Source organism: Chiloscyllium plagiosum, chromosome 13, assembly GCF_004010195.1.
Source record: "Chiloscyllium plagiosum isolate BGI_BamShark_2017 chromosome 13, ASM401019v2, whole genome shotgun sequence".
Taxonomy (NCBI): Eukaryota; Metazoa; Chordata; class Chondrichthyes; order Orectolobiformes; family Hemiscylliidae; genus Chiloscyllium; species Chiloscyllium plagiosum.
In genome coordinates, this window is record NC_057722.1 from 51,740,796 (window position 1) to 51,768,795 (window position 28,000).

Below are 28,000 nucleotides of genomic sequence, written 5' to 3' on the forward strand. Positions count from 1 at the left end.
CCCCCACCCCAGTCTGACCTATCACCCTCACCTTGACCTCTTTCCACCTATCACATTTCCGATGCCCCTCCCCCAAGTCCCTCCTCCCTATCTTTTATCTTAGCCTGCTGGACCAACTTTCCTCATTCCTGAAGAAGGGCTAATGCCCGAAACGTCGATTCTCCTGTTCCCTAGATGCTGCCTGACCTGCTGTGCTTTTCCAACAACACATTTCCATCTCTGATCTCCAGCATCTGCAGACCTCACTTTCTCCTCCAAGTCATTTATAAAAATGACAAACAGTAATGGTCCCAAAACAGATCCTTGTGGGCGCCACTAGTAACTGGACTCCAGGCTGAATATTTTCCATTAGCCACCACTTGGTGCCTCCTTACAGAAAGCCAGTTTCTAATCGAAACCGCTAAATCACCCTCAATCCTATGCCTCTGCATTTTCTCCCGTGTGGAACCTTATCAAAGGCTTTACTGAAGTCCATGTACACCATGTCAACTGCCCTACCCTCATCCACATGTTTGGTCATCTCAAAAAACTGAGGTTTATGAGACATGACCTGCCCTTGACAAAACCATGTTGACTATCTGGAATCAAATTGTTGCTTTCTAGATGATTATAAATCCTATCTTTTATAATCCCTTCCAAAACTTTTCCTACATCAGACGTAAGGCTCACTGGTCTATAATTACCTGGGTCATCTCTACTGCCCTTCTTGAACAAGGGCACAGCATTTGCCATCCTCCAGTCCTCTGGTTCTAAACTTGTAGACCATGTTGATTCAAAGATCAAAGCCAAAAGCTCCAGCATTTCCTCCTTAGCTTCCCAGAGAATCCTTGGATAAATCCCATCCAGTCCAGGGGACTTGTCTACTTTCACTCCTTCTAGAATTGATAACACTACCTCCTTACTAACCTCGATCCTTTCTAGTCTAATATCTCGTATCTCATTCTTCTCCTCTACAAAATTCTCCTTTTCCTGAGTGAAAACTGATGAGAAATGTTCGTTTAGCACCTCTCCGATCTCCACACGGTCCACACTCAACTTCCCACTTCTGTCCTTGACTGACCCTATTCCTACCCCACTCATCCTTTTATTCCTTACATACCTATAGAAAGCTTTAGGGTTCTCCTTTATTCTACCCATTCTGCTCATGTCCTCTCTTTGCTCTTCTTAACTCTCTCTTTAAATCCTTTCTAGCTAATCTGAAACTCTCCATCGCCTCATCTGAACCATCTTGTCTCATTGTCGCATAAGCCTCCTCCTTCCGCTTAACAAGAGATGCAATTGCTGTCGTAAACCACGGTTCCCTTATCTTATCACTTCCTCCCTACCTGACAGGGACATAACTATCAAGGACACGCAATATCAGTTCCTTAAACCAGCTTCACATTTCGATTGTCCCCATCCCCTGCATTTTGCTACCCCATTCTATGCATCCTAAGTCTTTCCTCATCACATTATAATTGCCCTTGCCCCGTGGATAACTCTTGCCCTGTGGCATGTACTTAACTCTTTCCACCACTAAACTAAACGTTACTGAATTATGGTCACTCTCTCCAAATTGTTCACCTCCCACTAAATCAAACACCTCGCTTGATTCATTACCAAGCACCACATCCAGTGTGGCCTCTCATCTTGTCCCCTCTTCGACATACTGTGTCAGGAAACCCTCTTGCACACATTGGACAAAAACCGATCCATCCGACGTACTCGAGTTATAGCATTTCCAGCCAATGTTGGGGAAGTTAAAGTACCGCATAATGACCATCCTGTTCCTTTCACTCCTACCCAGAATTGTTGTGTTGATCCTCTCCTCCACATCCCTGGAACTCTGCAGAGGCCTATAAAAAAACTCCCAGCAGTGTGACCTCTCCTCTCCTGTTTCTAATCTCAGCCCATACCACCTCAGTAGACGAGGCCTCGTCAAAAGTTCTTTCAGCCACCATTTTACTGTCCTTGACTAACAAGGCCACACCTCCCCTTTTTTTACCACCTTCCCTGTTTTTAATGAAAAATCTAAACCCTGGAACCTGCAACACCCATTATTGACCCTGTTCTATCCATGTATCGGAAATGGCAACAACATTGAAGTCCCAGGTACTTATCCATGCTGCAAGCGCACCTACTTTATTTCAGATAGTTCTGTAGTTGAAGTAGACACACTTAAAACCAACTTACTGTCTGCCAGCACATTCCTGTGACTATAAATACTGTCCATGTCCACCCTACTCTCATCCTCCTATGCACTGTGCATTGGGATGAAGGGCTTATGCCTGAAACGTTGACTCTTCTGCTCCTCAGATGCTGCCTGACCTGCTATGCTTTTCCAGCGCCACACCTTTTGACTCTGATCTCCAGCATCTGCAGTCCTCACTTTCGACTAATCTGATTCATTCTAGCCAGTCAGCCAACTAACCCAACCAAACCCCCTCAGAGTTTAAGTTGGTTTGACAAAACAATACTCCAAAATATTTTAGGTTTGGACTTTTGGATAGTGATGTCAGAGGCATCAGGAATCTCTTCCGGTCTTAGTACGTATCATTTTCATATGTTGGAATGATTTTCAAGTTATCACTTGATAGTTTGGAAAGGATGTTTAAATTGGGTTAGTTTAATTGTGGATGCTTATTTAAAATCTTGAATTAACCTTTCAAACTATTTAATTCAGATGCTTCAAATTCAACCAAGACATTGAATTAATAAATAATATCAAATTTTATTCTGAATGAGCAAACACAATACACAAATCTCAGAATTAAAGACTGTTTAACTGACAAGCAAAGATGCAAAACATTACAGTTATTAGAAATACAAGACAGACTTTAATCTGATGGACCAATCAGAAACTCATGTAATGGACAATCTTTCCCTTATTGAGACAAAGCACCACCACTTTTCACACTGACAGGAGTTTGACCTGCAGTCAGTAGGAGGATGGGAACCAAAATTGTAGTTCGAGTATAGAAAAAGTTGAGAGTAGGGAGGTCCAAAATCAAGTTTAAGGAACGCAAGATGGCACCGGCAAGCAAGAAATTGGTTTGAAGTGTGTCTACTTCAACGCCAGGAGCATCTGGAATAAGGTGGGTGAACTTGCAGCATGGGTTGGTACCTGGGACTTCGATGTTGTGGCCATTTTGGAGACATGGATAGAGCAGGGACATGAATGGTTGTCTGGTTGTTACAGGTTCCAGGATTTAGATGTTTCAGTAAGAACCGAGAGGATGGTAAAGGTGGGGGCGGGCAAAGCCACATTAGATTTGGTACTGGGTAATGAGCCCGGCCAGGTGTTAGACTTGGAAGTAGGTGAGCACTTTGGTGATAGCCATCACAATTCTGTTATGTTTACTTTAGTGATAGAAAGGGATAGGTGTATACCACTGGGCAAGAGTTACAGCTGGGGGAAAGGCAATTACGATGCGATTAGGCAAGATTTAGGAAGCATAGGATGGGGAAGGAAACTGCAGGGGATGGGCACATTAGAAATGTGGAGCTTATTCAAGCAAAAGCTCGTGTGTCCTAGATAAGTATGTACCTGTCAGGCAGGGAGGAAGCTGTAGAGCCCGGGAGCCGTGGTTTATAAAGGAAGTGGCATCTCTAGTCAAGAGGAAGAAGAAGGCTTATGTTAGGATGAAATGTGAAGGCTCAGTTAGGGAGCTTGAGGGTTACAAGGTAGCCAGGAAAAACCTAAAGAGAGAGCTCAGAAGAGCCAGGAGGAGACATGAGAAGTTGTTGGCGGATAGGATCAGGGTAAACCCTAAGGCCTTCTGTAGGTATTTAAGGAATAAAAGAATGCCGAGAGTAAGGTTAGGGCCAATCAAGGATAGTAGTGGGAAGTTGTATGTGGAGTCAGAGGAGATAGGAGAAGTACTTAATGAATATTTTTTGACAGTATTCACTCTAGAAAACGACAATGTTGTTGAGGAGAATACTGCGATATAGGCTACTAGACTAGGTGTGATTGAGGTTCACAAGGAAGGGGTATTAGAAATCCTGCAGAGTGTGAAAATAGATAAGTCCCCTGGGCCAGATGGGATTTATCCTAGGATCCTCTGGGAAGCCAGGGAGGAGATTGCCGAGCCTTTGTCATTGATGTTTAAATCGTCATTGTCTACAGGAATAGTGCCAGAAGACTGAAGGATAGCAAATGTGGTTCCCTTGTTCAAGAAGGGGAGTAGAGACAATCCAGGTAATTATAGACCAGTGAGCCTTACTTCAGTTGTTGTTAAAGTGTTGGAAAATGTTATAAGAGATAGGATTTATAATCATCTAGAAAATAATAATTTGATTAGGGATAGTCAGTACGCTTTTGTGAAGGGTAGGTCGTGCCTCACAAACCTTATTGAGTTCTTTGAGAAGGTGACCAAACAGGTAGATGAGAGTAAACCGGTTGATGTGGTGTATATGGATTTCAGCAAGGCGTTCAATAAGGTTCCCCACAGTAGGCTATTGTACAAAATGCGGAAGAATGGGATTGTGGGAGATATAGCAGTTTGGATCAGTAATTGGCTTGCTGAAAGAAGACAGAGGGTGGTGGTTGATGGGAAATGTTCATCCTGGAGTCCAGTTACCAGTGGTGTACCGCAAGGGTCAATGTTGGGTCCACTGCTGTTCGTTACTTTTATAAACGACCTGGATGAGGGCGTAGAAGGGTGGGTTAGTAAATTTGCAGACAACACTAAGGTCGGTGGAGTTGTGGATAGTGATGAAGGATGTTGTAGGTTACAGAGAGACATAGATAAGTAGCAGAGCTGGGCTGAGAGGTGGCAAATGGAGTTTAATACGGACAAGTGTGAGGTGATTCACTTTGGTCAGAGTAACCGGAATGCAAAGTACTGGGCTAATGGTACGATTCTTGGTAGTGTAGATGAGCAGAGAGATCTCGATGTCCCGGTACACAGATCCTTGAAAGTTGCCACCCAGGTTGACAGTGTTGTTAAAAAGGCATACAGTGTTTTAGTTTTTATTAATAGTGGGATCGAGTTGCGGAACCATGAGGTTATGCTACAGCTGTACAACACTCTGGTGCGGCGGCACTTGGAGTATTGTGTACAGTTCTGGTCACCGCATTACAAGAAGGATGTGGAAGCTTTGGAAAGGTTGCAGAGGAGATTTACTAGGATGTTGCCTGGTGTGGAGGGAAGGTCTGACGAGGAAAAGCTGAGGGACTTGAGGCTGTTTTCGTTAGAGAGAAGAAGGTTGAGAGGTGACCTAATAGAGACATATAAGATAATCAGAGGGTTAGATAGAGTGGATAGGGAGAGCCTTTTTCCAAGAATGGTGACAGCGAATACAAGGGGGCATAGCTTTAAATTGAGGGGTGATAGATATAGGACAGATGTCAGAGGTAGTTTCTTTACTCAGAGAGTAGTAAGGGTATGGAATGCTTTGCCTGCAACGGTAGCAGATTCGCCAACTTTAAGTACATTTAAGTCGTCATTGGACAAGCATATAGATGTACATGGAATAGTGTAGGTTAGATGGGCTTCAGATTGGCATGACAGGTCGGTGCAACATCGAGGGCTGAAGGGCCTGTACTGCGCTGTAATATTCTATAGTCTGATCTGAGAACAGCCCCCGAAAACTAGCTTAGCTTTAAATGACTCAAGTTATAGCCTGAACAAGATATAAGATATGTTCAAAATTATGGCTCACAGAACCATTTTTTATAAACTCAATCATTGGATTAAGAACCCTCTCCTTAGTATAGGTTGTTGTTGAAGTCTACTTTGTTAATAATGTGAAATTGATCAGCTTGATTAGATTTTTCCACATGCACATATAAACTTAAACATGAAGACAATGGAGTTTTTTGGAGGGTTCATCTTGTCTGTAAAATGAACAAGCCTTTATTCATTATCGTGTCTCCAGTTTCAGACCGAAAGGTAGTGCTTTGAACAAGACCCCAGAGGTGTCTTGTTCCTTTTTGTCCCAAAGTCTGTTCAAACAGGACTATTTAAAATGGTTAAGTGATGAGTAGACATTAATGAAAATATATCCTTTGTTAAATACTAGTTTTTAATTGTTTGTTCAATTTATAGTAGAATTGGGGACTTCCTAATCAATCATCTGTTGCTACTGGCTGATTTCATAATACTAGTGATTATTGTTCTGAAATTGAGTTAGTGTGTTACATAGAGTGAAAACATAAGATGGCTTATTTGCTTTGGTGATCCAGCAGAATATTTATTTTGTTGAAATGCCTTTAAAAGTGACCTACGTTAAAAAGCTAAATCTAAAACAAAAAATGTAAAACAAAATCTGCTTACAACTCAACATTTTGGGCTACATTATAAACTAATCTTCCTTGGCCATCAAGGAGCAGGACTTGAACCAGTAGCTTCTAGCTTAGAGGCAGGAACATCAGCCACTGACCACATGACCTCTTGCTCACAATCTACCAATAAATTAATTTGAAAGTTCTCATCTTCATGTTCAAATCCCTTCGATCCTTGTAACCTCCAGCAACATTTCGAGAAGTATAATTCCCACAACTCTTGCCTCTTTGACAATGTATTAATTTTTTTTCTGCTGGAATCACATGTTTTAGCATTCTCTTTCACATAATTATACATTACATGTTTTATCTTTCCATAATTCTTGAAGGTGTCTTGATTTTACTCAAACCACCACAAATTTGAGCAGAGGTACAGATTTACATGGTGATATCAGAACAATTAAAGATTTGGAGTAATCAGTGTCCTTCTTGTTAATGCTTTCTTCTATGTGGCGCAATCACTTAAGGTAAAGTAAGGTAAAATCGCATTCAAGAGAGATACCTGGTAGTGGTTTAACTCATGGGTCATCACACTTCAGGTGAGGGGAGAGACTGAGAAGCAGAGCCCTTCATGGAAACCTCAGTCAGTGCAGGAATTGAACCTATGATGTTCGTATCACAAACCAGCCATCCAACCAACTGAGCTACAAACTTTAAAACTAGAAAATATTTTGCATGCTATAAAGTTCTATGTTGTGTTTATAATCAAAAGATATCTGATTTTAAATCATCAGGGAAACTCCACTTTTCCCTTGGACAATTTCTTGTGTGTATTTTTCATATGGCTGAGATTTACCTGCTTACTACCGAAGTGCAACTCCCAGTGTCATGTGAATTATTAATCATAGACATCAGCACGTCATTCTACTTGTTTTACACATGGCCTCATAAGAAATGAGCTGAAAAGTTTAATTTCAGAAGAGGCACAGTGCTAAACCTTTTTCACAATGAATGTGTAGATTTTCAACTGTCAACTGCTGCTTTCTTCCAAAATAATATATTTCTGTTTGCTGCATTAGTTGAAATATTTCCATATTAATGATGTAACACAATTTTATGGTCTTTATGCATTCTAAGATGCACCAGATCTTTCAATGGCATAAACAACAATGACATAAAATATTGGATTCTGAATCTTATTTTCAGATCTCACCAACTGGAGAGTGATTGTACAGGATTCAGAAATCAGAACTGAAATTAAGACCAATTGTCCAACAACATGCAATAATCACAAAGTAAAACCGTAATTTAAAGCAGTCAGTGATTCAAGTATTTTGCTTTTTTTCATACTTACAGATTTGGTGGCTGGATCCAGAATTAACAAGTGGAAATTCCAAACCATTCCTTTTCACACACGGTCACTCAGTGTGTAACAGGTCCTTCTTCCCCTGCTTTGACACACCTGCTGTCAAGAGTACTTACTCCGCTACAGTTATGGTAGGAAACATGCTATTCAAATTGCTTTAATTGTTTTTACTTGATATTAACAATGAATCAATGAAACAGTTGATTATGCTGTGGAGTTCAAATAGATAACAAGTAAATTTGTTTGCCATTTGTTAATTTGCAGCTGGACTATGTCATCAGATAAATTCTGTCATGTTGAATCCGAGTATTGGTTCAGATTATGTGGCAATTGTGAACATTTACAATGATATGTAGGTTAGTTTAACTGCTGACGCTAAGATTTTTCATCAAGATACAAGTAATACTGCTGTAAACTGTTTCGCTTTGGATCTGTAGCTGTGCTTAATACTGTATTGTTTTTCATGTCCTATAAGGCAATAGAGTCAAAATATATGGGAGAAGAGTTCTAAAAAAAGTAAGCAACAATACTTCTGAAAAACATTTTAGAGCAAACAAAATAACTTTGATGCAAGACAAAACAGGATAGGAACAGGGACTACCTATACTGATCAAAAACTGGTTTAGATTATTTAAAGAATGAATTAGTAAGAGACCTGAAATAAAGACAAGTTTTACAAGTGGTCCCTGCTCCCTTTTCTTCTTTTCTTCTCCTTCTTTAATCTCTGCCATTTCCTTTTCCACTGACCCCATTTTCTTCCCTTGTACCTAAGGCTTTTCACTCCTCTTTTGTTTGTCTCATGAGGAGAGATTGAACAGTTTAAGCCTTTACTCAAGAGAGTTTAGAAGGATGAGAGGCAATCTAATTTAGGTATATAAGATGCTGACGGGAATTTATAAAGTCGACATAGAGCAGATGTTTCCCCTCGTGGGGCAAGCTGGAACAAGGGGTCCTAGTTTTTGGTTAAGGGGTGGCAGAGAGATGAGGAATTGCTTCTGTCAAAGAGCCATGATACTCTGGAATATATCAGCACAGAGTGTGGTGGATGTTGGGATACTGTGTAAATTTAAGGAGGCGATACACAGGTTTTTAATTAGTAATGCAGTAAAAGCTTATAGGGAATGGGCAAAAAAGTGGAGTTGAGGCTGAGATGAGATCAGCTATTCCTGATGAAGGGCTTATGCACGAAACTTGATTCTCCTGCTGCTCGGATGCTGCCTGACTTGCTGTGCTTTTCTAGCGCCACACTTTTCAACTTGAGATCAGCCACGTTCATATTAAATGCAGAGCATTTCCATGGGCTGAATTGCCTACTCCTGCTCCTAGTTCTTATGTTTTTATGTTCTGTTGACTGTTACTTTGCTCCAGCCCAAGTGGTACTGCTATTTGAAATGATTGCAGCTGTTTGTGCATTGTTTCTTGTTTTTCTTAGCTATCATATGCAATGACTGGATTGATTTCAAATAGTCACAGCACATGATTGTCACATATATGCGCACCATGTGATGAGCTCACATTACTGTTATTTGAAATTCACAGATGGCAATGCAGTGCTAGATTTAAAGATTAAATGGATGTTAATCAGATATAGAAGAATGCACTCCACAAGCACATGACATTGGAACTCACACTGGCAAATGCCGCATGTAAAATAACTTTGACATCAACCTATGATCAAGAACAGTCTTGAATTTGAATGTGGCAACTTCAATATTGTCAACACAGATTTTGAATACTCTATAACAGGCAACATTTCCAATGAGGAGGCCAACTTAGACTGCATGTTTGGAAAAGCAAAAGATACTGCCACCACAATTAAAACATTCCCTGTATACAGAGGAAACCTGAGATCTTATTCTCAATTATTCAGCCTATGAAATATTGCCACCTGTTAATAGAAGCTAATATACAACTTTTGGTCATCATTTCCACAGTAATAAAATCTGTTGTCGCAGTGAATACATCTCATGTTTTTTCCAAATGTTTTTGTTTGGTCATAAAATACAGGTGATATCATTTGCAATGACTGGATTGTCTTCAAATACTCACAGCACATGATGGTGCGCATATGTGTGATAATGCGATGAGCTCACATTACTGTTATTTGAAATTCACAGATGGCAATACAGTGCTAGATTTAAAAATTAAATGGATGTTTAAGTGAAAGTACATTTTGTTCCATACTGGGTCATAGCCTGAAGAAATAGAGTTAAAAATCTCACAACACCAGGTTATAGTCCAACAGGTTTATTTGGAAGTACGAACTATCGGAACGCTGCTAGGTAGCCAGTGGGTCAGGATCACAGGACACAGAATTTATAGTAAAAAAATTGAAGTGTCATACAACTCACATGATGTATTGAAAAAACGTAAATTGCTGTTAAGTCTTTAATCACTTAGAATGGGTTGCAGGTTTCAATTTGTTAATATGTAAAACCCAGAATGTTTTTCAAGTCACATACCCAACATAACTTAAGATTTAAAGAAAAGTGATATCTCAACTCAGACAGTGCATTACACGTGTGAGGTTAGAGTCAGTATGTATTCTTGCCTTGAGTCAGAGCAGTTCTGTTTACAAAGGAATTTATAAAATGTCACATGGATTGACTGTATATAGACAAAATAGAATAAAATAGAATGTATCTGCAAATGCAAATTCATTGCATAGACTTGTGTGGGTGTGTGTACGAGTGTGATGGAATATATGCCTGTGAGAGGGGGGGGGGTGTATCTGAAAGAGAGCAAGTGTATGAGAGAGGGTCTGTGCGAGTGTGATTGTAAGTGTGTGTGTGTGTACATGAGTGTATAGTGTAGTGGGGTCACCTGTCGTGTGACAAGAACCCGAGGTTCCCATTGAAGCCATTCTTATGGGTACCAAACTTGGCTACCAGCCTCTGCTCGGCCATTCTGCATTGTTGTGTATCCCGAAGTCTGCCTTGGAGGGCAGTCACCTGAAGATCCGAGGCCAAATGTCCTTAACCACTGAACATCCCTGTCTGGCAATCGTTGAATGGCGTCATAGCGTCTGCTTGGTCTCGCCAATGTACTATGCCTGGGGGCATCCTTGCCTGCAGCATATGAGGGAGAACACATTGACCAAGTCACATGAGTACCTGCCGTGTCCATGATGGGTGGTATAATGGTAATATCCATGTTGACACTGACACATCTTGCAGTGGTTCCCATGACAGGGTTGTATGGTGTTGTGATCGATGTTGTCCTGAAAGCTTGGCAGTTTGCCTCGAATAATGATCTGTTTACAGTTTGGCAGTTATTTAAAGGTGAGAAGTGGAGGTGTAGGGAAGATCTTGGTGAGGTGCTCATCCTCATCGACAATGTGTTGCAGGCTACAAAGAATAAGGCATAGTTTCTCCGCTCCCGGGAAGTACTGGACAATGAAGGGTATCCTTTTGGTCGTATCCAATGTCTGTCTCCTGAAGAGGTCATTACTATTTCTCACAGTGGCATGTCGGTACTAGCAATCAATGAGTTGGGCATTGTATCCTGTTCTTATGAGAGTGTCCTTCAGCACCTTCAGGTGTTCGTCATGTTCCTCCTCACCTGAACAGATCCTATGTATGCGTAAGGCTTGTCCATAGGGATGGCTATTTTAATATGTTTAGCGTGGAAGCTTGAGAAGTGCAGCATCGTGAGGTTACCCATGGGTTTGCGGTGGAGTGAAGTACTGAGGTGCTGTCCTTGATGGGGATGCATCCACTGCACCCGATGTGGCCTCCTCTACATTGGGGAGACAGGCCGCCTACTTGTGGAATGTTTCAGAGAACACCTCTGGGACACCCGCCCCAACCACCCTGTGGCTGAACACTTTAACTCCCCCTCCCACTCTACCAAGGACATGCAGGTCCTTGGCCTCCTCCATCGCCAGACCATGACAACACGACACCTGGAGATTCCCAACGCCCCTCCCCCAAGTCTCTCCTCCCTACCTTTTATCTTAGCCTGCTTGGCACATCATCCTCATTCCTGAAGAAGGGCTTATGCCCAAAGCGTCGATTCTCCTGCTCCTTGGATGCTGCCTGACCTGCTGCGCTTTTCCAGCAACACATTTTTCAGCTCTGATTTGAAAGAGTAGTCAATGGTAAGTCTGATAGTGGGATGAAACTTGTTGATATCACTGTGTAGTTGTTTAAGTGACTCTTCACCATTAGACCAGAGGAAGAAAATGTCGTCAATAATCTGGTATATCGTGGTGGTTGGAGGTCTTGTGCAGCAAAGAAGTTTTGTTCAAACTTGTGCATAAAAATGTTGGCATATTGGGGTGCAAATTTGGTCCCCATGGCTGTACCATGTGTCTAGACAAAGAACTAGTTGTCAAAGGTGAAGACATTGTGGTCGAGGATGAAGCGGATGAGTTTCAGGATGATGCCTGGCGATTGGCAGTTGTTGTTACTGAGTACTGAGGCTCTTGCAGTGATGTCATCGTCGTGGGGGATGCTGGTTTAGAGTGCTGAAACACCTGATTCAACAGGTGGGTGGGTGCTGAGTTTCTGTAAGGAATCTGTAGTGTCACAACAGAAGCTGGGGCTCCCTTGTGCAATGGGTTTCAAGATGCCATAGCCAGAGAAGGTCCCATTGCCTGATATGATGGGACATTCAGGTGTTGTTAGCTTCATGTATCTACAAAAGGCGGTAGAATTCTCCTATTTGAGAAATAGGTGGGATGAGAGTACATAGGGTACTCTGAAGGACTGAATCAAAAGTCTTGATCAGTGTGTTTAGTTCATGAGTGTGTTCTTTGGTCGGATTGGCCAGTAATTGTCTGTCGTGTTCTTGGTTGTTTAGTTGTCGGTACACTTGCAATAGTCCATTCTATTCAGAATGATGATGGCTTCTCTTTTGTCTGCTGGTCTGATGACAATGTTGTGACTGGTTTTGAGAGCATGAATGGCGTTGCATTGTGATCGGGTGATGTTTTGTTCTACTGTGTGAGTGTGGCTGATGAATCTGGCCTTTACACATTTCCTGGCGGTTTAAGCATACATATCAAGCTCGGGACAGTGGCCCTCCAGAGGGGTTCAAATCAACAACTCCTTTGGTCAGTCCACTGCGGATCACTCTGACGGCTGTTCCGGTTCGTCGATTGTCTCATTGGGCTCGCTGCTGACATCTTGGAAGAATTGCCAGAGTCTCATTCATCTGAAGAAATCCTCCGTGTCTGCCACAATACCAATGGGGTCCATTTTGATGGTGGGGCAGGAATCGAGCCCTTGGCTAAGAACTTCAATCTCTTCCAGTTGAAGGGTGTGGTCTCGTAAGGTTGACGATTGATTTCCACGTGGCAGTACTGTTTTCAACTCTGATGCTGGGGTAGGCTTGGTTACTGCTGGTGGTGATGTCAAGTTTCTGCAGTTCCTTATTCTTTGTGTGCATGTAAATGATGTAGTTCTGTCGCCTCCTCTGCTTGGCACATGCTATAAACACACTCTCTCTTGGATGTAAACACACACACTCACTTGCGCAGACCCTGCTCAGATGCGCGCGTGCGCATGCACACACACATGCGCACACACACACACAGTCTCTCTCGCGCTCTCTCTTCCCCCCGCCCCCCCTTCGCCCCCCACACGCACACATAAAAGTCTGTGGGATGAATTTGCATTTGCAGATATTTTGTTCAAAAAGCACATAATCTGTAGGCAGTTAGTCCATATTTTATAAATTCCTACGTTGGAAATAGGAACGGTCTGACTCAAAGTTGGAATACACATAGACTAACTTCACACCTTTAATGCATTGTCTGAGCCAAGATGTCACCTTTTTTTAAAAAAGCTTAAGTTATCTTAGGAATGTGACATGAAAGAAGTTCTGGGGTTTACATATTAATGAATCGAAACTGCAGCCCATTCTAAGTGACCAAGACTTAACAGCATTTTAGGTTAGTTCAATGCATCACCTAAGTTGTATGACACTTTGATCTTTAATATAAATTCTGTATTCTGTGATCCTGCCCCACTAACTACCTAATAAAGGAGCAGCACTCCGAGAGCATGTACTTCTAAATAAACCTGTTGGTCTATGACCTGGTGTTGTGGGATTTTTAACTTTGTCCACCCCAGTCTAACATTGGCACCTTCACATCATGAAGAAATAGAAAGTGACATACATTCAACTTCACAAAGACTTCAAAATTACACCATATAATAGTAATGTATAAACATTTAATGGGTTCAATTAAAATTTCTATCCATGCTACTTCAGCAGTCAGTAATTCTGAATAATGCCTAGGTTAAAAATAACAGTTACTCAAATGAATGTGTTTAATTTTTGTACATTCTGCCCCACCATCAAAATGGACCCCATTGGTATTGTGGCAGACACGGAGGATTTCTTCAGATGAATGAGACTCTGGCAATTCTTCCAAGATGTCAGCAGCGAGCCCAATGAGACAATCGACGAACCGGAACAGCCGTCAGAGTGATCCGCAGTGGACTGACCAAAGGAGTTGTTGATTTGAACCCCTCTGGAGGGCCACTGTCCCGAGCTTGATATGTATGCTTAAACCGCCAGGAAATGTGTAAAGGCCAGATTCATCAGCCACACTCACACAGTAGAACAAAACATCACCCGATCACAATGCAACGCCATTCATGCTCTCAAAACCAGTCACAACATTGTCATCAGACCAGCAGACAAAAGAGCAGCACGGTTCTGTGAACCAAAACCAGATCATTTTTATTCTAGTGTTTGTTTGTCACAACCCTTAATGATCAATTTAAGCATTTCTCTACTATTGATGTAAGGTTGATAGGTCGTAGTTTCCTGTTATCTCTCTTGCTCCCTTCTTAAATGGTGGGTTGAAATTTGCTATCCTTCAAGCTGCAGGAATCATTTCCAGAATCTATTGGAATTTTGAAAGATGGTCACCAATACATTGAGTATCTCTATAGCCACCTCCTTCAACACATTGGGAAATAAACTGTCAGGTCCTGGGGACTTGTAAACTTTCAGCCCCATTGATTTCTCCAGTACAACCTTGTTACAAAAACAAATTTTCTTCAGCTCCTTGTTCTTCCTCGTCACTTGGCTCTGTAATGAATTTCTTGTGTCTTCCTCACTGAAAACAGACACAAAGTAATCATTTCTTCTGTCATCTTCTCTCCCTTTTCCGTACTCTAAATTCTTCTGATTCTGCTTGTAATGGACCCATATTTGTCTTAGCCCAGATTTCCATTTTACATACCTGTCGAAACTTGTACAATCATTTTTTTTTGCTTAATTGCATGAATATTTTAATTTTCCTTTCTGTATCAATTTCTTGGTTCTCCTTTACAGTATTCTAAAAATATCCCATTTCTCAGATTTCTTACTATTTATTATGTTATGATATGAAGACAGAGAGCCATATCAAATCAACCTCCTCATTCCTATATTTGTAAAACAGTAAAATTAAAACATTCAATGATCCTCAAAATTGACCATTGTCTGGTTTCTAACCAGACTTTTTAAATAATCAATACCAGTCACCAAAGTTAGTTTAAACAAAAGAATTAACAATTTGTGAATAATACAGTAGCTTTAGCAAGGCAAAGCTAAATAAACTATGATTTAAACCACGTCTTCTTTGATTTTAGCTTTATTACTGTGTCCATGGATTTGAGGTTCTTCATCCCCAGTATCATCTCTGGTTCTCCTCTACATTATCTTCATGGCCTTAATATCCTTCTTAAAGTATGATGTCTTTAGCACTATAGCTGATACTGGAACATGATTTATAAACATTTAGCACAAATTCCTTTTGTTTATTCTCCATGTCTCAATTTATATAGTGAATGATCCCATGTACTTTTTTGAAAAAAAGTTTTGGGAACTTATACAGATCTTTTGAAGATGGAAGTCTATGGATTGTGAAAGGAGGACATATATCTTTGCTGGGATATGAGCAGGCTGCAGTGATTTATCATCCAGATTACAGGCCGTGGGCATCGGATAGATTTCCAAGGGTGAAGTCAGTCATGGTCTGGAAAATAATGACTTTGTATACACTAGTCTCTTTTTCCTTTTGTTTTCTTACAGGACACTGTGTATATATTTTCTCTTAAGATGTGTGGTTTTCCCTTCCCTTTAATCTCTTTATCTTTTGTTAAATGTTGTTCGTCTTAAATTTTTACCTAGTTCCAACAAAAGTTTACACATGAAAATTAACCTGCCTGTTCTCTCCACATATACAAATAGACATCGAACATTACAGTGCAGTACAGGCCCTTTGATCCTCGATGTTGCGCCAACCTTTGGAACCAATCTGAAGTCTATCCATATGTTTATCCAATGACCATTTTAAATGCCATTAAAGTTGGCGAGTCTACAACTGTTGCAGGCAAGGCCTTCCATACCCCTGCTACTCTCTGAGTAAAGACACTACCTCTGGCATCTGTCCTATATCTATCACTCCTCAATTTAAAGCCATGTCTCTTCATGCTAGCCATCACCATCCAAGAAAAAGGGTCTCACTTTCCACCCTATCTAACCCTCTTATTATCTTATATGTCTCAATTAAGTCACCTCTCAATCTCCTTCTCTCTAATGAAAATAGCCTCAAGTCCCTCAGCCTTTCGTCATAAGACCTTCCCTCCATAACACGCAACATCCTGGTAAATCTTGTCTGCACGCTTTCCAAAGCTTCCTCATCCTTCCTATAATGCAGTGTCCTGACCTGTACGCAGTACTTCAAGTGCAGCCATACCAGTGTTTTGTACAGCTGCAGCATGACCTTGTGGCTCTGAAACTCAATCCCTCTACCAATAAAAACTAACACACCATATGCCTTCTTAACAACCCGCCAACCTGGTTGGCAACTTTCAGGGATCTACGTATATGGACACCGAGATCTCTCTGCTCATCTACACTACCGAGAATCTTACCATTAGCCCAGTACTCTTTATTCCTGTTGTTCCTTCCAAAGTGAATCACCTCACACTTTTCTGCATCAAACTCCATTTGCCAGTTCTCAGCCCAGCTCTGCAGCTTATCTATGACCCTCTGTAACCAACAACATCCTTCAGCACTATCCACAACTCCACTGACCTTAGTGTTATCCGCAAATTTACTAACCCATCCTTCTATGCCCCCATCGAGGTCATTTATACAAATGACAAACAACAGTGGCCCCAAAACAGATCCTTGCGTGACACCACTAGTAACTGAACTCCAGGTTGAAAATTTCCATCAACCACCACCTTCTTTCAACTAGCAATTTCTGATCCAAACTGCTAAATCACCCTCAATCCCATGCCTCCGTATTTTGTGCAATAGCCTACCATGGGGCACCTTATCAAACCCCTTAGTGAAATCCATGTTCGCCACATCAACCGCTTTACCTTCATCTCCCTCATTGGTCACCATCTCAATGAACTCAATAAGGTTTGTGAGGCATGATCTACCCTTCGCAAAACTGTGTTGACTATACCTAATGAACTTATTCCTCTTTAGATAAAGTCATAGAGATGTACAGCACGGAAACAGACCCTTCGGTCCAACCCGTCCATGCCGACCAGATATCCCAACTCTTCTAGCCCCGCCTGCTACTACCCGGCCTATATCCCTCCAAACCCTTCCTATTCATATACCCATCCAGTTGCCTTTAAAATGTTGCAATTATACCAACCTCCACCACTTCCTCTGGCAGCTCATTCCGTAGACGTACCACCCTCTGAGTGAAACAGTTGCCCCTTAGGTATCTTTTATATCTTTCCCCTGTCACCATTAACCTATATCCTCTAGTTCTGGACTCCCTCCACTCTAGGCCCCCAACCCCCCGCCCCGGGGAGTAGCTATGTCTATTTATCCTATCCATGCCCGTCATGATTTTATCCTCTGTTAGGTGTCCCCCCCTCCCTCCGCCGAAGCCTCTCATGCTCCAGGTAAAACAGCCTCAGCCTATTCAACCTCTCCCTATAGTTCAAATGCTCCAACCCTGGTAACATCTTTGTAAATCTTTTCTGAACCCTTGTGACATGGGACAACTCAGGACTGGCTTGATGAACTGGTCTGAAATACATGACCTCCAATAACAAAAGTAATCAGCCTTTATTGCAGGGCAGAACAACTGAAGGTTACAACTGGAAAAGGCAACAATTTAACAACAGCTGATGCCCAAACACAGGTTGGAAGAGAATACTCAAGAATCCAACAATATGTTGGTGATCATAATATCTGAAAAGTTTTGAAGTCAATAGAATCACATAGAGACTGAGATCCAATGGACAAAATCCCATTCATTCATAAGATTGTGCTTATCTTCTCAAGGATGACAATATCATTTGTTAATACTGGAAAGAACATTGTGAACAACTCAGTGAATCCACAGGGATAGCTGATACCCTCCAGTATATCTCCCAGGGCCCAGTGGTACAATCCGTGGCTGAGTCACCATAGATGAAAGAGCTGCAACAAGCAATCAAACAGATGAGAAATAACAAAACTTAGACGATTATAAATCTTGCACATATCTTATTTTTTGCAATATTCCGTTTTTGTTTTAGTTTATTAATATTTGGAGCTTTAATATATATATATATTCTGTTAACTTTGCAATAAGTATTTTCTCAGTTTACATTTCCAGCTCTTCAGCCTGATTGACAGTCATCCTCCTTACTCCAACTATTTTAACTGTTTCCAATCCGTCATTTATTTTGTATTTCACTTTGATATAGTTAGAAGTATTTTGTAAAACTAAGAACAAATTGTGTAAAACAGTAACTTTTACAATAATTAGGTTTATAGGATTGTTGTCTTTGAGAACTGTATCTTCATTTTAGATTAAATGAAGATCTTTGCAGTCTGCCTGACAGCAGACCTGCATGGTTTGAATGTTAGAGTTTAAAGGGGACCCAGATATTTTTACTGGAAAGAAGGGGCAAGATATTTACATTTGGAGACCATGGCAGCAGATGTGTGCCAAAATTGGAGAGACCATGAGTACTAAGATAAAAAGAAGTTGGGTTCTGTCGAATTGTTAATCAATATGTTTACCTGGATATAACAACTACATGATTCATTTTGCCATGGAAGTGAACATCTAAGATATTCTTTAAAACTAATGAGCTGTAAGCCAGCTGGGTCAAGGGCATCCAGATTGTCTAGATGTTAAGATTCTCATGGGTTCACTGCGCAGGAATGTCGGTGATAACACGTGCTCAGATTCAAAACACCAAATTTGTAAAGAGTTAAAACAAAAGTTCAGCCATCTTGTTGTAGAGGAAAGATCTCCATTGCTGCTGTGACTATGAAATCCAATTCTGAATTGGAAATGGTCAGGTTCAGAAACTTAAAAGAATAGAAGTAAACCCTCTGAAGCTAAGATTCATATGACTTTGGAGAATTGGATGTTTGCTTGAAGTACATGTAATGTATACCTGTGAAGTTTATGCTAAAATTAAGAAAAGTGTAATATTCTGTTCATTGTGTTTTGTGGATTAACATATAAATTACATGCAGAGGATGATGTTTAGTCAAAAGTGCTTTAATCTTTTGTTGCAGTTATTTGTCTGAAAACATGAAATCTTGTCAAGTCATCCTTTCAGCTAATAACTGCAAGTTTAAGTATCTTTTTAAAAGTTATTCATCCCTACAAGATTGTAGCAAGCTGAAATATATCAGCCAATCATGGATGGAGAACAAATCTGTTGACCAGAACAGATCTTTTTTTCAGTCTGCAGATGTATCACAGCAAATCCCTCTTGCAGTTTTTATGTTGTCTAAAATAATTTGAATGTGCAAATATATTGCTTCTGTACTGCTGAAAAAAACAGCACATTTAAAGTTGCCTAGTTTAGAAATCAAACTGCTTGGCTGTTCACTCTGTGTCATTCTTCATGGCAAAACTTCAACCAGTTAGAGTCTCCTTGCAAATGAATCAATACGGTCCTCCCCCTCAGTATGTGTTGTTTCCTTTTACTTTCGCATTTCTTGCAAACTGTCCTGATTAATGCAAGACAAAAGCTTCAATTAAATTTGTCTTCTCTCAGCAATTATTATATAACTTTATATATTTTTTCTTTGCTGACTACTAGCACCAAGACTACTTGCACCTTATGCCATTGTTCCTCATTAATTTGTGCAAAGCAAAATTAATACCATATGTTGGTAGCTTTCTCAATAGGCAGACAATCAGGTCCACATGTGCAGTGATGACACTCAACTCTAGCTTTCAATGGTCTCACTCTTACCAATTACCGTTGTGCTACCAGTTGTTTGTCCAACATCTCGGCTTGAGTGAATTTTCTTAGAAAAATTGAGATTATCAATTTCTACTTTCAGCACAAATTCTCAATCCTTACCAATGTCACTCCTGAGGTAATTTGAATTTAACTTGCATCTTGAAAAAGAGAGGTCAGATGGAATACCAGTTTTATTGTGCAATATTATTTTCCTTTGAATTCAATGGAAAGTCCAGCTAAGCAGTGTAAAACCAGAATGTCACTTGATCCATTTAGTTACTAGCTGGTGAGTTCAGTTAGAATTCTCCTCTGTGCCTCCGAAGTGTTTTGGGATATTTTTAGTGTCATCCAAATTTTTTGAAAGCATTAGTAATTAAATGTCATTTGTTGTTGAAATAAAAGAAGAAAATGTTTGAAGTGCAAAATTAATGGGAATTGAAATTCAAAGCTTGGAAGCTTCACAAGAACTAGATGGGCCTAATTCTAGTATTATTTTTTAACCTGAACAGTAAGAGTTAGTAGAAAGTGCAGTTTCAAATATTTTTTTCTTTTTTCTGGGCCAAAGATATTGTGCTGTCTCATAAAAACCTGACAGGCTGAATTAAGCTTAATGCTTCTTTGGAAATGAATCAAAGTGAGTTAAGCACTTTCTGATATACTTCAATATATTTTGTTCAGTCCATATTGATTAGAAAAATACAATAAATGATCAACATGCTCATATATTGCATGGAATAATACTATAATACCCTTATCCATTTTCCTTAAAGCTACAACTCAAACAAATGTGCTTACTTAAACAAAATTAAGGTGAAAATTATGCCAATAATCACACTTGCAGGGAATCTATAAGGAGGTCATAGGCTGTTTGGATTCCCAATTTGCTTTCAAGATTTTGTACAGGTCAAGCTCATATTATTTTCATTTCCTCTTGACAACCAAGTCCAATGTTCTCCTCCCACTGAATGAACAATCTATGTAATTTCATTTTAGAATTTCTTTTATTTAGGTACTGGTTAACTCTGTTGGCTAGATGGCTAGTATATGATTCACAATAATACCAACAGTGCAGGTTCGATTTCTGTTCTAGTCGAGGGAAACTTGGGACTTGCTTTCTAATTTGCCTCTGACAAAGAAAGGTAATTGCAAATATCACTGTCAAGAAAATACCACTGAGCTCAGTGTGAAACACAAAAAGGCAATGAGCCAAGGGCCTACCTGTGGACAGAACACAAATTAATTAACAGATATTTTAACAGTTCAGTTTGATTGTGCTTCGTGGCTTATTGCACAAGTTAAAACTACAGTTATGCTATTTTACAAAAAGTTTCATCTAAATTGTTCAGGGAACATATACAGTTTTGTACAAAGAAGTGGATGATCTATGTTCTGAAATTTCAACTTGTAGCTGGCACTTGAGCGCTGTAACCAACAAAGCGCTGGACCACATTAATCCCTCAAATAATGGGGTAGGCATCGGATCTGAAATCCAGGTGATTTGTATAACAGGCAATTGACCATAATCCCAGTTTTACACTCAAATAAAATACAGTTGGTTCTGATATAACACGATAATTCTGTTCATGCCCACTCTCACGTTATAAGAAAATCGCGTAATAGCTGCGCCATTTAAACTAATCACGTTATAGCCAATACGGTAAGGTAAGTTGCATTCTACAAATAACTAAATTCTTCAATCGCATTAAAGCCAATTCGCGTTGAAGAAACATGTGATATAGCAGAACCAACTATATCATGGATACTACAAGTCTGAAATAAAAACAGAAAATTCTGGAAAAGTTTAATAAGTCTAGAGAGAACAACAGAGTTAACATTAGGAGTCGAAAGACACTTCTTCAGAACCAAGCGATTCTCAGCATTTTCAGTTTTTATTTACCCATTTTACATCTAGGCAGGAAGTTCAGAAACTATCCTGCCATTTCTGAAATTGTATCTGTTCCTTGTTGACTGTCAAAGGAATCATCTTCCTTTCACTCATGGAATACTGCTATATTTTATCAACAACTCAATGTGCCTGGTTTAACTTTGAGAAAGTGAGGATTGCAGACATTGGAGATCAGAGTCAAAAAGTTTGGCACTGCAAAAGCAGAGCAGGTCAGGCAGCTACCAAGCACCATCAAGGCTGATGAAGGGCTTATGCCTGAAACGTCGAATCTCTTGCTCCTCGGATGCTGCCTGACTGCTGTGCTTTTCCAGCGCCACATGTTTTGACTCTAATGCCAGGTGTAACTGTTAGAGATTGAGACTGCAAAGTCCAGCAACTGAAAATAGTCATGTTTATAATACAGACTGAGCCAGTAGCTGACCTTCAAAAAGCATAAAATACAATTAGTCCAAAATGGTACACAGTTGATTTAAATGAGGCTCTTTTTTAAATATTACTTATGGGCTTTGAAAGTTGGCACATAAAAACTGATGGGTGTATAGCTGAAAATGAGAAATTTGTTGTGGGTTAACATCATATTTAGAGTTGAGAGGGGGTACAGTAATGAGGCCAGCATAGACATATATACCAAGACCTCAAAAACATGTTAAAATATCTGTTGCCATAGAATCTCATGTTCCAAACTGAGTATGCATGTGTTAGCTTTCTTGATTCTTGCACTTAAAGCTGTGATTTGACCATTCCCCAAGTGTAATGACCTTTCATTTGCTGTGTCAAATATTTCTTTGCTTCATAATGTCTAAGTTGCTCTTAGTTGGTTAGTGTGGCCCTTTATTATGCATGTTCTGATGACCAACACAGTTTAATGTGTGCTGTATTCTTGTAATATTGCCCTAATTTAGAACATTGATTTAAGAGACACTACTTGGCTATGTTTTCTAAGTGTTTCATATTGCTGACCTGCATGCCATTAAATTGCCTTTGTATTTTGCTTTCCTAGACTCCTTAATTTCATAAAAACTGTCGAGTCTGAAACCAGCATTTTTGTTCATTTATTCTGTTTCATTTCTTAGGTTCCACCTGGTATTAGAGTGCTGATGAGTGCAACTCGGAGCACATTTGATGAGCAAGAGAATATATACAGATTCCAAATGGAGTATCCGGTTCCTGCTTACCTGTTAGCACTTGTAGCAGGAGATCTGATCTCTGCAGATATAGGTCCACGGTAAGCACTTCTGTGACAATAAAATGGCTTTAATATCCTATCCTAATTATTATGCTGTATAACTAAATATAATCCCTTTACCCATTTCTATTCCTGAGCAAAATATGCAAAACCTGAAACAGCTGGATTTATTGAGACAACGCTGCCAATCACAATGTATTGCTTAAGCTAGTAGTTTCCCTTGTTTTATTTAATTTCCTGAGGGATAGAAATAACAAATTGATAAAATCTCCCATAAAGAGGGATTATTGTAGCAGAGCAATCAAAAACAAAAGCTCTGGGCTGTGAGCCAGTGGTAGGAGAAGGGTTAGTGCTCATCAATACAATTTGACTAGTTTTTCTTTTGGAAGAGTTCCTTATAGATGCATAGTTGTTGGTACGGATAGATCAACATAATTCTTCTGGCCAATTAATGCAGTTTAAATTGAGCCATGTGGTGCTGATTTTTTCAGCAGCAAGCATGCATGTACTTCTGACTGGATGTGCATCATTTTGGGTAAGCACAAATGCAAAGCTTCATCATGTAAAGGGCAATAGAAGTTTGAAACAAAAACAGAAATTGCTGGAAAAGCTCTGAACTGAGGAAGGGTCAGTTGAGCCAAACGTTAACTCTGATTTCTCTCCACAGATACTGCCAGATCTGCTGAGCTTTTCTAGCAATTTTTGTTTTTATTTCTGATTTACAGCATCTGCAATTCTTTCAATTTTTAATAAAGATTGAAGTTACTTCTGCAAACAACAATTAATGCATGATAACTTAGTTTAAAACTGTATCAGATGGATTTTTGTTAACCAAAGCTATTAGGAGGATATAGGCAAAGGAGTTACATTGCAAATCAGCTGTGATCTCATTGAAAGTTGGAATAAGTTTAAATACTCCACTTCTGTTCCTTTATCCTTGCATCTTTGTTACAATATTGATTTTTACCCAAGGTGCTGATGCTGGATGACTTTGTGAAAATAGCTCCAAACTTTGCATAATATTTGGAAATTAATTCAGAATTTAGCAGGATCGTCTGCATTCTTGGTCCCAAGATCCCAAAATCCAGTCACGTTCTGACTCTCCTGTGATCCTGATCATAAATCATTTCTGGTGCTCAGATGTTTCCTCTGCAACTTGTTCTTGATGTCACATTATCAATTTCACATTGTTGTCTGAAACCAATACCATTTCCTCCCATCTCCACTCATTCTGGACAATAGCCTCCACGAGACATCCCCATTCCCCTACTTCCCACTCTGACCCCTGACTGCAACCACCAAGGCCTATCCTGAGCCCAAACTGCAACCTCACTGACCACCAATTTCCATTTTCCCACAACCTTCAATTGCAAGTACATGGTATATTTGAATTTGCCACTAATCTGACCACTTACTAGTGCAGTTCCTTGTGATGAGGCTAAAAGTCCAACAAATAGAGCTTCCATGATATAAAGAAGGCCCTTGTTTGTGTGCAGGATGCCAACAGATTCCCTGACAGGTTTCCCAAAGTGCTTACATCTCTTGAGTAGCATGAGGTAAATCTGATGGAAGACCAGTCTGTGCACTAATTAAATGCAAAGTACATGTACACTAATTCCCTTAGTTTGCAATGATGTGTCAGTCTAGGTACTGTGCAGAAATACAGGAATGAAAATTCCACGAACGAATTTCTGACCGAAGAAAAATTACTTCTCACTGAGCCATTCAGACAGAACTGCAGCAATACTGCACCACCATAAATTGAAACTTTCAAAAAGAAAATGATGAAGAGCTTATGCCTGAATCGCCGATTCTCCTGCTTCTCGGATGCTGCCTGACCTGCGTGTTTTTGCAACACCACACTCTCAACTCAGATCTCCAGCATCTGCAGTCCTCATTTTCTCCAAAAAGAAAATGTAGTTAGTTTATGAAGTCTTAAATTTGCTAAAGAGCTCTGGATTTAAAATGTATGTTAGAACATCGAACAAGTATCAGTCCCTCAAGCCTCTCCGCCATTTGATAAGATCGTGGCTGATTTGATTGTAAACTCAAATCCGCACTCTGACCTGTCCTTGATAACCTTTCACCCCCTTGCTTAACAAGAATCCACTTACCACTGCCCTAAAAAATATTCAAGAATGCTGCCTCCAACCACCTTTTTCGGAAGAGTTCAAAAAATCATGACCCGCTGAGGAAAAAGTTGATCTAATCTTTGTTTTAAATGAGCGAGCCCTAATTTTTAAACAGTGACTCTTAATTCTAACATCTTCCACATCTACTCTGTTAAGACCCCTAAGGATCTCCTATATTTTAATCAAGTCATCTCTTACTCTTTCAAACTCCAATGGATAGAAGTTTGGCCTGCCCACCCTTTCCTTACAAGAAAATGCACTCATTCCAGGTATTAATCTGGTAAACCTTCCCTGAACTCCTAGATGCAGTCTTATTAGAGTTCTGTATAACTGAAGCATAACCTCCCTACATTTGTATTCAGTTCCCCTTGTGGTAAATAACATTCTGTTTGCTTTCCTACTTACTTGATGTTCCTATTTGCTGACCTTCTGTGATTCATGTGCAAGGGCAGTCAGATTCACCTGCATCTCCAAATTCTTCAAACTCTCATCATTGAGATTGTTCCTGCCAAAATGGACAATTTTACATTTTCCTGTTATAGTCTGTTTGCCACATCCTTGCTTGCTCACTTTGCCCAATAATTAATCTATGTCCCTTTATTCACTCTTTATGTCCTCTTGACAAATTATTTTTCTATTTGTCCTTGAGTCTTCAGCAAGTTTGGCAACCATACTACTGTCCCTTCATCTAAGTTGTACATATAAATAGTAAACAATTGAGGTCCTAAAACCAATCTTGGCAGCGCATCACTTGTTACACCTTGATAAAGATCTATTTATGCCTACTCTCTGCTCCCTGTTAACCTGATAATCTTTTAGCGATGCCAGCATATTCCTTACACCACGAGTTTTAATTTTTGCAATAATCTTTGAAATGGCACTTTATCATTCTGAGAATCTAAATCGAAGTAAAACACATCCAGTTATTCTTCTTTATGTGTCACATATCTGAACTTTTCAAAGAACTCCATTTGATGGTCAAATATGATTTCCCTTTCACAAAACCATGTGAACACCATCTGATTACTTTGTGTTTCTAAATGCCCTATTATAAATAACATTTTCTGATAGCAGATGTTAAAATAATTGGCTTATAGTTTCCTGCCTCCTGTCCCCTCCCTCTTTAAATAAAGAAGTTACGTTTGCTATCTTCCAGTAAAGTGCAACCATCCCTGAATGAAAAATTTTGGAAAATAAAAGTCAGTGCTTCAACTATCTCAGCATAGGTCGGAAACAATTAAGTCAACACTATTTCTCTGTTTATTGTGATTTTCCTGAATTTCCCTCCACCTTTCATTTCCAAATTTAGCAATGCTTCTGGGATGTTACTTGTATTCGTCATAGTGAAGATTGGTGCAAAATGTTTCTTTAATTCATCTGCCATTTCCTTATTTTCCATAATTAATTTTCTAGTCCCATTTTCTAAAGGACCAATAGATTATTTTTTAATTCATTTATTTTTAAAATAGTTATTAAAACCCTTAGTTATCTGTTTACATATTTCTAGCTAGTTTTCTCACGTACTTTGACTTTCCTCTCATTAATTTCGTCGGTGGTTTTCTGCTTTTCATATTCTGTTCAATCTTCTGACCTGCTAACAGTCTTTATACAATTGTGTTTTTCTGCTATGTTTGTTACTTTCTTTAACATTTCATGATAACCACTGATGGTGGGTTTGTCCCTTAGAATTTTTATTATTCTTTGGAATGTATCTACTTTCTATATTCTGAAATATTCATTTTGAATGAATCGCTTTCATTGCATCACTATTTGACCTATCCTTTAACCTACTTTGCCAGTGGACTTTAGCTAGCTTTGCTTTCATGTCCTAGTAAATGCTTTCATTTTTAGGCAAAAGTGAGGACTGCAGATACTGGAAATCAGAGTCTAGAGTAGAGTGGTGCTGGAAAAGCACAGCAGGTCAGGCAGCATCCTGCTCCTCGGATGCTGCCTGACCTGCTGTGCTTTTCCAGCACCACTCTAATCTAGACTTCATTTAATTTTTATCAAGTAGTCTCAGGCTTAACTCTTCTCTCCCTCAAACTGAATGTAAAATATAATCATATATCATGACTGCTACTCCCAAAGGGCTCCTTCCTTTTAAGATCATGAGTTAATCTTATTGTGTTGCATGATACCAGCTTTACCAAAGTCTACCCTCTACTCTGATCCAAAATATAAGAAACTATCCTGAAAACATTCTACAAACTCCTCGTCTAGGCTACCTTTGCTCCTCTGACATTTCTCGTTGATATGTAGATTAGAATCTTGCATGTTTGTTGCCATGCCTTTCTGACAGGTTTTCATCATTTTTTCCTTTATGCTCCACCCTGCAGTGTGATTACTGTTAGGTGCCTGTGCACCATTCCCATCAGTGACCTCTTGGCTTTATCATTTCTGATTTCTACCTAATTGTTTCTGTACCTTGCTTTCTTGAACTTAAGTCATTTCTCTCTGTTGTTTAAGACAGTTATTATTTAACAGAGCCACCCCTCCCACTTTTCCCCCAGACTCTGGTCCTTCTGTACCATTCAAGATTCGGGTCTTGATTAATGTCATTCTGCAGTAATGCTTTAATTTATGTTTGAACGTTGGTTTAAGCTCCTCGTTCCCAATATCTCTCTATTCAGAATGCCTGTTCCTTTGTTAAATGTGTCCTTGGGCTTTATTTTCTAATTATTTACTTTTTTATATACTTGTACAGAAGCAGAGTTTGGGCGGAACCTTGTTTATTAAAAATTGCAACCGCAAAACTGAATGGCACTGTGGAACGGTGGCTAAGTGCTGCAGAGAATCTGTTTGGGCCATACATGTGGGAAAGGTAATAAAGGAAAACACTCAAAGTTTGAATGTGGTTTAGCATTCGATCTGAGAATAGAGAATATCTGACGTAAATTGGTACATTTGCCTTCAAGTGCAGATAGCAAGGATTATTTTCTCTCTTTCCTATATCTCAAATTGATGATTATAAACTAGCCAGTACTTTGTAGTGATTTATGAACAATGAAAAGTAATTATGCTGCTTC

General features: G+C 39.7%; 1 protein-coding gene across 1 annotated transcript in view; it reads left to right on the top strand.

Moving 5' to 3' along the window:
• rnpepl1 (arginyl aminopeptidase like 1) overlaps positions 1–28,000 on the top strand; it is a 63,264-nt gene that overhangs the window by 19,874 nt on the left and 15,390 nt on the right. The window contains exons 2-4 of the mRNA XM_043703019.1: positions 7,565–7,705; positions 22,730–22,881; positions 27,679–27,795. Coding sequence (XP_043558954.1) covers positions 7,565–7,705; positions 22,730–22,881; positions 27,679–27,795 — 410 coding nt within the window. The remainder of the gene's footprint in view (positions 1–7,564; positions 7,706–22,729; positions 22,882–27,678; positions 27,796–28,000) is intronic.